The 11334-nt window shown below is 40.7% G+C and overlaps 1 protein-coding gene across 3 annotated transcripts in view; it reads left to right on the forward strand.

Moving 5' to 3' along the window:
* SMCHD1 (structural maintenance of chromosomes flexible hinge domain containing 1) overlaps positions 1 to 5546 on the forward strand; it is a 93064-nt gene extending 87518 nt beyond the window's left edge. For 2 of the 3 annotated variants that reach the window (XM_082322684.1, XM_082322683.1), the window contains exons 43-46: positions 998 to 1169; positions 3198 to 3356; positions 4075 to 4192; positions 5216 to 5546. In XM_082322684.1, the coding sequence (XP_082178810.1) occupies positions 998 to 1169; positions 3198 to 3356; positions 4075 to 4192; positions 5216 to 5318 (552 nt within the window). In that variant the 3' untranslated portion in view covers positions 5319 to 5546. The remainder of the gene's footprint in view (positions 1 to 997; positions 1170 to 3197; positions 3357 to 4074; positions 4193 to 5215) is intronic. The other variant, XM_082322682.1, reaches the window with a different exon arrangement.
* Positions 5547 to 11334: the final 5788 nt, after the last annotated feature.

The following is an 11334-nucleotide window of genomic DNA, read 5'->3' on the forward strand; positions in this document are numbered from 1 at the left end:
TTCGTTCTCTCACAGTCAGTGCAACACGGATTTCCTGCTCTGTGCTCTGGGCCTGGCCAGCTCTTTTACTCTGTGATTCCATTCCCTTTTTATTGGCTACCGCTAACTGGTAATCTGGGAACAAGGACTGTCTTGAATGTTTCCAAAGAGTGTCTCAGAAATACGGATATAGTAATAGTAAACAACAGATGATTGACATTAATATTTTAATTTTCATCATGTGTTATAACCATCTCAGTGTCCATCAAGTGAACAAATAGCTACTATTTTTCAACTGTGAAGACTGTGTGTGCTTCTTTCATCAAAAAGTATATATTTTTTTACTGCAAAATCAAACACAAGAGACAGAAGAGTCAGATCTCGGTTGTTAATCAGTGTCAGGAGACTGATCATCTGTGTCTGTTCAGGAAAAGGTGTTTGTATATGTTGTCATTTCTCAAAATGAGGTGTGGGTCATTTCACTTGGTTAGTCTGTCACCCCATTTGTTTCGGTCACCCACCACAGGTAAATTTCATCAATTATATGGAAGTTTTATTGAATGTGTTACAAGAAATAAATCCCTTGGAATTTAGATGCTTTAGATCTTGTGCATTTAAAAAAAAAAGAAAAAAGCCATCTTCATCAAATAATTGAATAAGTGCTCACATTTTTTATCAGCACTAATGTTTATTGCCATTACTTCATAGTATATGTTGATAATTTGCTTTTTCCCAGTATAGATCTAAATTCTGCCTCCAGAGTTCTGTTAAAATTTGAGGACACGGAAAACCACGAAAAATCTAGTCTTCATAATTATTGGCAGTACTGTTTAACTTTAATATATGCATTCTATTACATGAAAGCAAAAATCATGAAATGTAATTTCATAAAATACGTTCTCATTCGAGAACAAGCTGTATCGTAGTTGAAAGATACAAAGCTTCACAACAGCATTGCTGAAAACTTAGATTTTTCCATGGAATTACTAATTTCCTATCACTTTTTATACCTGTGTAGGTTGTAAAAATTACACATTGCCCTACTTTGCTGACTAGGGAAGGAGACAGGATTCGCAGCAATGGAAAATTTGGAGGCCTTCAGAATAAAGCTCCTCCCATGGACAAACTCAGAGGAATGGTATTTGGAGCACCCATGCCAAAACTTTACTCTACTTTCTCTGGACAGATAGGTGGGTTAATGAAGTCATGAAAACACAGAACTTCCAGAATTATATTGCTTGCCTATGTTTATTGTTCTCTTATGTAAAATAAAAAGGAAAACTTCAATTTAGCATAAAGTTATTTTAAGAAATGTGACCTGTACAATGTCCTATTTATGAATTCCCCTTTTCTTAAAAGCTTATAGTTATTAAATTTCCTGAAAGAAAAAATAATAATCATGAGATATTCCCCCTTTTTCTTACTCTTATTAAAGAAAGAGTATAAGCAGTGGTAATCATTCAAACAGCAGGCATGAGAAGCTTGAGCGGATTGAATTCCAGCATCCTTGAAAAACAGAAGTTTCAGGTCTTTCTCCTCTGGAAACATCATACATCGATTTAGAATTTGTTACTGTGCAAGTGAGCTCTATGAAGCAGTGGTAGAAAAATTCCTGTTCTCATCAGAGTCCTGCACAATAACATCTATGTTATTTCCCTAATGAGAAGATAGCTTATATTTCCTGTGGGATCACTTAAATTTCATTATGTGCTTGGATTCTTCCTTTCAGAATAAAAGTTATAAAGGAAGTTAAAAGATGGCAGCTTCTGACATGTAACAGCTGACCTGACTGATTTGTAAAACATTGAAAAGTCTTATTCACAGATAAGGTTGTTCTTAAATACTTAATTTTCAAACGAAAGGACATGAAGTTTTTCCATGACAGTATTCCTAGAAATGTGCAATGGACAGGAATGGGGGGAGAACGGGAGAGAGAAAGAGAACACATGTACCTATTGAAGTAGCCTTATATACGAGGAAACTACTTAACATTGACCAGTTGAGGGAGAAAAAAGACTAAAAAGATCTTCCCTAGGCATCTCAGTAAAAATATATTACATGTCAGAAAAAACATAGTGTTTCAGTTACAGACTGAAATATGCTGGTTTTAGCACACTTCATACTCATCTGTCAACACATTTTCAATTGTTGAACTCAATTATTACTCAATGTGAATTAAATTGGAATTGTCTAAAATTTAGTACAGGAATAATTATGGTAGAAGAAAAGGGCATGGTTTTAATTTCACTTGGATTGTTACTGGACATTTAGAGGAAAATAATAGCGAAATTCCATATAAAGGACAGCACCTCATTACACAAGACTTGTTTTGAACTGAATTTCATCCTTAACATTAGTTGTGACTTGCTCTTCTTCTATGTTTGTAGCATAAAAGGAAAATAGTTACGTAAACTATGATTACACTGACAAGGTACTTCTAAAAGAAACTAATAAGAATTTACAGTGCCTTTTGTCAGTCTGCAGTAACTACCTATGTGAACACTTTCACCCTGTGGCAAATGTGAGATAGTTTATAGTGTTCAGTTAAGCTTTGTGCAAGCTACCTCATATTCACCGCCAAGTAAAATGAATGAGCTAACATGCTTGAACCCTTTCTTTATTACTTGACATATTTATTCAATCCCTGCACAAAGAAAAATTATTCATCTCATATGTTAAAAGAGGAACAAAGTTTGTCAGCAAAATATGCCCTTGTTTACCCGAATCTACTGCTGTCTCCTTGTTTAAATTTCTATAGGCAATACAAAGTGAAACTCAGTAAATGTTCTCTTGTTCCACAAGGTGGACTAGAATTCAAGCCAGTAATACAAGCTTCAGCTTTGTAGCCCTAAAAGCAAAACATACTACAAGCACACTTAATGGCATCAAAGGTAGAGAATTCAGTTTGGAGCACATAAGCAACAAGATGTGTAAAGAAATACCTGTTTGCCACGTCATTTTCAGAGTTCGCTGGTACTTTACTGTGATCTAAGATACAGGCTCAAAAAGAAAAGAGAAATCAGTCTGTCTTTACAGTAATTTTAAGGACAGCCATTGGTCGACTATAAGTTTGAGTGGGGTTTTTTTAAGTAGTGCTTTTTGAAAGATATGTTTTCTTGTGAATCTTATACATTGTCTGGATTTTATTTGGTAGCCGTCTAACTCAATGTGACCACTTACTTACTGTTCTGTGTTTTATTATTTTATTCTTCAATTAGATCTTCTTCAGCAATACCGTGCAGCAGTGATGAAACTTGATAGTGTGAACAAGGACCTTGATTTACATTTGCAGTCACTTAACACTCCAGAAGTGCAAAAGAAAAAACAGGAACTTGCCGAACAAGAGAAAAGTCTCAAGCTAATAGAACAAAAATTGGGTAGGTTATTGTATTATACTTTTGGTGTCCTAAAGGAGAAGAACTGTTAAGTGCATCCAGATGTATTCTACTCTTACAAACTAACAAGTTCAAGCTATGAAGGAAGATTGCTAAAATTAATTAAGAGCTTAGAGATGTCTCATTTTAGGGAAAGAATAGAAAAACTATACGTAGTATGATGCTGTGGATATTGCCTAGACCAGCACTGCCCTGTAATGTGTTCAGGCAATAAAAATGTGGTCAGTTAGTGTCTTGTGAATGTGAAACTATGATCTCACTAATATGAGATTATATAACTGTTAGTCTGGCTGGCCCAGTGGTAGAGAACATTGACATTCTTTTTGAAATGACTGTGTAGTAAAGAGCTGAATTGCTTTTACTAAGGAAACACAATCAAAACATTGTACTACAAAAAGGAACACCCCTAATTCTGCAAGGATAGTATTTCTTAGTTAGAAATGTTTTTTATGTCAATAGCAAATCATTTATGATATTTCAAAATATATTTTAAAAACCAACATATACTCTGTGACAACTATAAATAAAGTAAATGTTTTTACCTGTCATCTTTGAATGTTTCAGACATAAGGTAACTATAAAATTTATGGCATGTCTAAAGCCTTACTTCAAAGGTTTAAAACTACTGTTACAGGACCCATTTATAACCAATAGGATGAATATTTTTTTAAATTTGTTCTTACTTGCAACTTTTTCATAGGTATGACTCCATCAGATAAAGTCACTGAATCATTACTTCAGCCTATAATGTTAGATATGTCTGACACCCCCATCCCTCCCAAAAGAATGCGAAGAGAAACAGTAAAAAAATTGTATAGGTAAGTCTAGTCTGAATCTAATCATTACTTTCCCATATCCTGAATTCAAAGCAAAAACTAGTTTGGTTTTATGGCATGGGAGATTCTTTTTTTTAATTTGTGTTTGTATACAATAACCAACAATGAGCAGAGTTTGCATAAGGCTGATTTTCAAGGTACTTTTAATTTCCTTTAAAGTCTCTGCTGTTATTTAAGCTTGATATAAAAATTTGCTTGCTAATTCTAATTCTGCTTCTCTTTATGAACTGATTGATTGGCATCTTTGTGCATTCATGTTCCCCGTATTTTCTGGTATATTCAACTCTGTTACACCCCAGATATATTTGAGATGGCTTGGTCTGTAAACTCTTTTACGGTTTGATGTCAAATACTGGGCGGATGAACAGAGAAAGAATCATTCTTACGTAACGTTTTCTAAGTAACTGTCTAAGGTGAGCTGGTGGTAAAGTGTTTAACATTGTTACCTCTTTACCTGTGTATCTGCTTCTACATTGCCTCTGTGGCTAATGAACATTTGTACACACACACAAAAAAAAAAAAATCAGGAAAATCTGTAAGTCTGTATCTTTAAAATGACATGGAACTGACTTTCCATTTCTCCTGTCTCTCCTCATGACTGCATCACTGTCTTCGCTGAATTATGGTCATATTTTTGAGATTATTTAAATCTTATTCAGCTGTGTTCTGTAAATTTCAGAATGGGTTTTAACTATATTACTATGTCTCTATTATTTATATTTGTTATTATTTTAAATTTTTTATCCACATGTAGAGAACTTAAGTGGTTATGTATTTAAACTATCTAATATTAGCCTGATGCTATTCCTAATTCTAACAAAATAATTACAAGAATAAGAAGCTATGCACAAATATGGGGTTTATCATGTTTATGCTAGTGGGAGCTCTGCGCTTTTGCATCAATTCTATCAAATATATATATAAAAATAAAACCAAACATATATATAATATGTATAGAGAAAAAAGGGCTTGTTTTATAAGCTACTGTACTATGTTTTTGTTTAGCTCAGAAGAATGGATCTCCTCTCCCACAAAAAAGCAGCAACAGCAACCACTGCAAATATCCCCTTCAGAACTTAACGGAACTCCACGAAAGAGAAAGGCATAGACTGATGAGACTTGCTGGAAATAGCTATGTATTGAAAATGTGAATACGTTCAGTTAAAGGAAATACTCATGTTGTATTACCCATTGTTATGAAGATTTTTATACTGATAGATATAAATGTATTTCAGTTAGTAGTAACAAAAATTTAAGTATTTAACATTGATAGCCTAATTTTTATATAGTTAATTTTCATTTCTAAAAGCTTTCAGAGTTTTTATGTTCATGTGTGAAAAAAATTTAAAATATATCCTTTTTTATTTATGAAAAAAATCAATCTTTTCAATAAAACTGCTTCAATACAAAGCACTGCCAATATAATTGATTGTAATAATTAAGTCAACAGATTGTGGCATGAAATGAGATTTTCATTTAAAAAGCATCCCTGGTTGTCTTGGGGAAGAGAACTTTCTGGACTGCTTTTTTTTGATGGATGAGGTGTCAAAGTAATATCAGTTTAAAAGGCAGGGTTTGAGCAGTGATATACTGAGATCTAACCACAGCCATTTGTAGAGACTTCAGACAGTTAACAAGCAGCCAGTATCTAAGGCTATGTCCATGGGAATTCATAGCTCCTTCAGACAGTGCCAATGGAAAAAACAAAGTAGTAACTTGTGAGTGTGAACAGTGTAACAGGTTTACTAGGAGGCTCTTCTATGGATTGGGAGAGTGGTGAGGAGGGATACTTAACGGGTGCAAATGAGATATAATATAGTATTAGCTAACCACTTTTCAACGTCTGTATTAGCACAACCCTCAAAAAAGAACCTCGCTGCTTAAGCAGATCAAAAATTCATCCTTAAATTGATCCTTGTTACCAAAAATGTAGCTATGACAGAAGGATTTGAGTAGGAAACGGTAATGTCACAAAGGAAAAAGAAAAATCCTTACAGCTGAACTGAGTATGCATTTTAAGAGTTGGAAATGGAGACTTAAGCTGGAGGTAAAATAATTGTGTTGGGAAACTGTAGATACCTGGACAGAATTTTCTTTATAAGGCTGTGCTCAGCTTTTTTTTTTTTTTTTAAAAAAGAAGTGATTCTGCTGGCTTTCACAAATACCTAAAGAAAATGAAAGTTTTCCGTGATTTAAGAAATGGAGTCTTAAAATGCTAGAGAAAGTAGTCAACAGGTAAATGAGACCAAAAAAAAAAAAGGGGAGGGAGAGTCAAAGGTCACCTCTAGTGATCTGCATCACAAGGATTTTAGTAATGTATAGGGCAGAAAAGGACCAGGCATGATTAAAGATACTACTTCATCCAGGGCCAGAGTGAGCGGTTGGAAATAGGTTTGATTGGATGAAAAAGATAGGGCAAGAGTAGAAAGCTAAACTTGAGACAGTATAAAACTATACTGTTTTATATTATAGCCTCAAAGAATTTCTGCTTCGGAGTGAAAGCTGATACCAAGTCTACTGATTTCTACTCCCTCAGCAACCAGCATTTTATATGCAGCTTTTCTGAAAAGGGACTTTAAACTTAAAAAGACACGATGACATCCTGATGGAAGTTTCAGAATGCTAGTCACTGGTGCACATCCCTATGATATTTCTAATAAAATGAAATTTCTCCAAATTAAGGATGCAATGCATTCTATGGTGGAAGGTTCTCCAAAATTTCATGCCTTAATGCTAGTCTAAATTATTTTAAACATCAATTTGTCCTATTCTTAAAGAAAATAAATATATTCAAGTATAACGTAACATGAGCCAAAGACTATGCTAGCCCTTGCCTCAGCCCTTTTTCCTGTTTTTCTGAATTCAGACATCAAGACTTGAACCAGGCAGCCATAGTGGAGGGGTTGCCATGTGAGCAATTGCCCCACCACACCAAGTTACTCGGTAGTACTTCTTTTAAATGCATTTATTTTAATTCTGACATCTGCCTAGCCTCAACCTCCAACCTCTGGATGACCTTGAATCCTATTTGATTACATACCTATTCTAGCAGAAATGTTTCCTTTTGAAATTCATCTCTTGCCTGCAGTGGTCAATATCGGCACTAGCAGCATCATGGGATGTATCTCCCTGCTGGCAGAAGCAAACAGGAAATTAAGGATGGTTTCCAGTGTTGTGCAATAGCTATTGGAGATTTCAGGAAATTTCACCAGGGAATTTTCAGGATTTTTCAGCGGAGTGATTGCAGGTTATTACAGTGCAAGTTACTGCTTTGCATAGCTGTTTAGGGCACAGCTGATTTGGTCCTGACAAAACACTCATGCTCAGAAGGTAAGTGTCCATTTTTTTTCTTTACCCATTCTTCACTCTGTAACAGAGCAAACTAGGGACTAAAACCTAAGGTGTGTATGTTGTGCTCACGGATTTCATGACAGGTGGAGAGCAGTGCAGGAAGTGTGAGAGGAAGCGGTTCTTGCTGGGGCCTGGGCCCGCTCATGGGAACAAGGAGCTGGTTCCTGATGGAGGCTGGAAGCAGCTCCGGGCGGGGAAGGGCTGCTGCCTGCTGCTCCGCCGCAGGGACACAGCAGCCGCTCAGCAGGGCTGGGCAGTGATGGGATGGAGGAGTGGGCTGCAGGCACATCAGGCACCAGCCACACAGCAGAGCTAGCTGGGAGTCCCCTTGGTTCCCTCTTGTCTGCTGTTACCTGCCCAGCCCAGGGAGACAGGACCTCACCTTCTCCCTTTTTCCCTAACAGAGACTCCCAGAGACACTGGTGTGGTGCTGCTGTCCCGCTGTGAGGTGGTGTCTGCAGTGGGCACTAGCTTGCAGGGCCTATCACTGTACCCTGCCGGGAAGCTGAGCAGGAGGCCCATTGCTGGGCCAGGTGACCCCACTCCACGCAGCGGGCCCTGTACCCCCACAGCAGTTTTCCTGCTCAGAAGGTAGACGAGATTTTCCCCCATCAAAAGACCTGAGACCTTGCCCTTTCCCCAGCTTGTAGCTTTCGTTGCTCCCTGCCCCGCCAGACCCCAATATCATCATGTTGTATGTTGGGCCCATCAGTGAAGATGGAAATTAGAGCACCTGTCACTTGAGTGAGGAGAGATGGGGGCCACACCTCTATGGTGTAAGCAGCTGAGTTCTGTAGGACAAGGAACCTTGTCCTATGGCAAATGTGACGCCCCTCTACAAGAAGGGTCGGAAGGAGGATCCGGGGAACTACAGGCCTGTCAGCCTGACCTCAGTGCCGGGGAAGGTCATGGAGCAGGTCATCTTGAGTGCCATTACGCGGCACGTGCAGGACAACCAGGGGATCAGGCTCAGCCAGCATGGGTTTATGAAAGGCAGGTCCTGTTTCACTAACCTGGTCTCCTTCTATGACAAGGTGACCTGCTTAGGGGATGAGGGGAAGGCTGTGGATGTTGTCTGCTTGGACTTTAGTAAGGCCTTTGACACTGCCTCCCACAGCATTCTCCTGGAGAAGCTGGCTGCTCATGCTTGGATGGGTGCTCTCTGTGCTAGGTAAAAAAACTGGCTGGATGGCTGAGCCCAGAGAGTGGTGGTGAATGGAGTCAAATCCAGTTGGCAACTGGTCACAAGTGGTGTTCCCCAGGGCTCAGTGTTGGGGCCGGTCCTGTTTAATATCTTTATCAATGAACTGGATGAGGGGATTGAGTGCACTCTCAGTAAGTTCACAGATGACACCAAGCTGGGTGGGAGTGTTGATCTGCTGGAGGGCAGGAAGGCCCTGCAGAGGGACCTGGACAGGCTGGATCGTTGGGCTGAGGCCAACTGTATGAGGTTCAACAAGGCTTCATGCCGGGTCCTGCGCTTGAGTCACAACAACCCCATGCAACGCTACAGGCTGGGGGAGGAGTGGCTGGAGAGCTGCCTGGCGGAAAAGGACCTGGGGGTGCTGATCGATAGCTGGCTGAACGTGAGCCGGGAGTGTGCCCAGGTGGCCAACAAGACCAATGGCACCCTGGCTTGTATCAGGAATAGTGTGGCCAGCAGGACCAGGGAGGTGATAGTGCCCCTGTACTCGGCACTGGTGAGGCCGCACCTCGAGTGCTGTGTTCAGTTTTGGGCCCCTCACTCCAAGAAGGTCATCGAGGTGCTGGAGCGTGTCCAGAGGAGGGCAACAAAGATGGTGAAGGGTCTGGAGCACAAGTCTTATGAGGAGCAGCTGAGGGAGCTGGGGTTGTTTAGTTTGGAGAAGAGGAGGCTGAGGGGAGACCTTATTGCTCTCTACAGCTACCTGACAGGAGGCTGTAGTGAGGTGGGGGTTGGTCTCTTCTCCCAAGTGATGAGTGATAGGACAAGAGGAAACGGCCTCAAGTTGTGGCAGGGGAGGTTTAGGTTGGATATTAGGAAAAACTTTTTCACCAAAGGGTTGTCAAGCATTGGAACAGGCTGCCCAGGGAAGTGGTTGAGTCCCCATCCCTGGAGGTATTTAAAGGACGGATAGACATGGTGCTTGAGGACATGGTATAGTGGTGGAGTTGGCAGTGCTAGGTTAACAGTTGGACTTGATGATCTTAAGGGTCTTTTTCAACCTTAACGATTCTGTGATTCTATGATTCTTCTCCATCTCCCTCCCTTCCAGCAGAGGAGAAAACGTCAATGGTGAGGCTTTTTGTTTCTTTCACCCACCCCTAAAGGACCATAGCTTGACTCCGTGCTTAAGCTCTGCTTCCCCTAGGCTGGTGTGTAGTTCTGTGCTTTCTGCTGTTCTTCTAGCGAGCAGGGACGCAGAGACCGCCTGTGTCAGGTGAATGGGGTACCCCGTGTAACGCAGTGATGGTGGTCAGTGACAAGTCCTTCCTTTCCAAACCATGCTGTTGTGCTGTTACAGCCCCACCATCAGTACCATGGCCCCAGCTCCACAATAGTATCACTATCTTCTCCGGTCCTTCTCTAGCCACATGCATCTCATCTGTGACTTCCTTCTGCCTCCTCCAGGGCCTCTCTCAGTCCCATTGTCAGCCAGAGCTCCAGTTCAGGGGGAGGGCAGTGAGAAGGAAGGAGGAAAGGATGATGCCCAGGGGAGCTAAAGGAAGGCAGAGCAGTAAGCAAGGCAGGGAACCGCTGCAGGATGATGCTATGCTATTGCTATGTCAGTAGCCTGGATGAAAAACACACCCATTCCAAATGTCCACTGAGACACCTTGTGAGACTTGTGCAGTATAATTACTGAATGTTTTGCTCTGAAGCCTCCAAAATAGGTGCATATTTGATGAAGCTAGGTTGATATTGCTATTCTGAACTCCGTTTCAACTAAGCTGGTCAAGAGATTTGCAGTCACCATTGATGAATAGTCCATACCGTCAATTGCTCACAATAGGAAGAGAGGTAAGTTGCTTGCTGTAATGTGTTTTTTCACGGATGCAGTGTCTACAGGTGCATTTTGCAGTTATTGCTCCATCTCTTTTGCTGTGTGGTTCTAGATAACTGGGATCCAGTAGTTCGGTTGGGGAGGAGGGGGAAGTGAAATAAACTCAGTTGTCCTCCTTGGCGAATGAAGCACAACTCAAGTTGTGGGCACTCAAAGCAGGTCTAGCTCACTAAGACGTGTATGTTTGGTGATACAGGAACAGCAATCCTCCATGATATTTGAAAAGTCATGGCAGTCGGGTGAAGTCCCTGGTGACTGGAAAAAGGGAAACATTGCACCCTTTTTTTTTCAAAAGGGTAGAAAGGAGGACCCTGGGAACTACTGACCTGTCAGCCTCACCTCTGTGCCTGGGAAGATCATGGAACAGATCCTCCTAGAAGCTATGCTAAGGCACATGGAGGACAGGGAGGTGATTCAAGACAGCCAGCATGGCTTCACCAAGGGCAAGTCTTGCCTGACCAACCTAGTGGCCTTCTCTGATGGAGTGACTACTACATCGGTGGACAAGGGAAGAGCTACAGATGTCATCTATCTGGACTACTGTAAGGCCTTTCACACGGTCCCCCACAATATCCTTCTCCCTAAATTGCAGAAATACAGATTTGATGGGTGGACTGTTCAGTGGATGAGGAATTGGCTGGATGGTGGCATCCAGAGGGTAGTGGTCAACAGCTCAATGTCCATATGGAGATCGGTAACAAGTGGAGTCCCTCAGGGGTCCGTATTGGG

This window comes from Platalea leucorodia (genome assembly GCF_965183815.1).
Source record: "Platalea leucorodia genome assembly, chromosome: 1".
Taxonomy (NCBI): Eukaryota; Metazoa; Chordata; class Aves; order Pelecaniformes; family Threskiornithidae; genus Platalea; species Platalea leucorodia.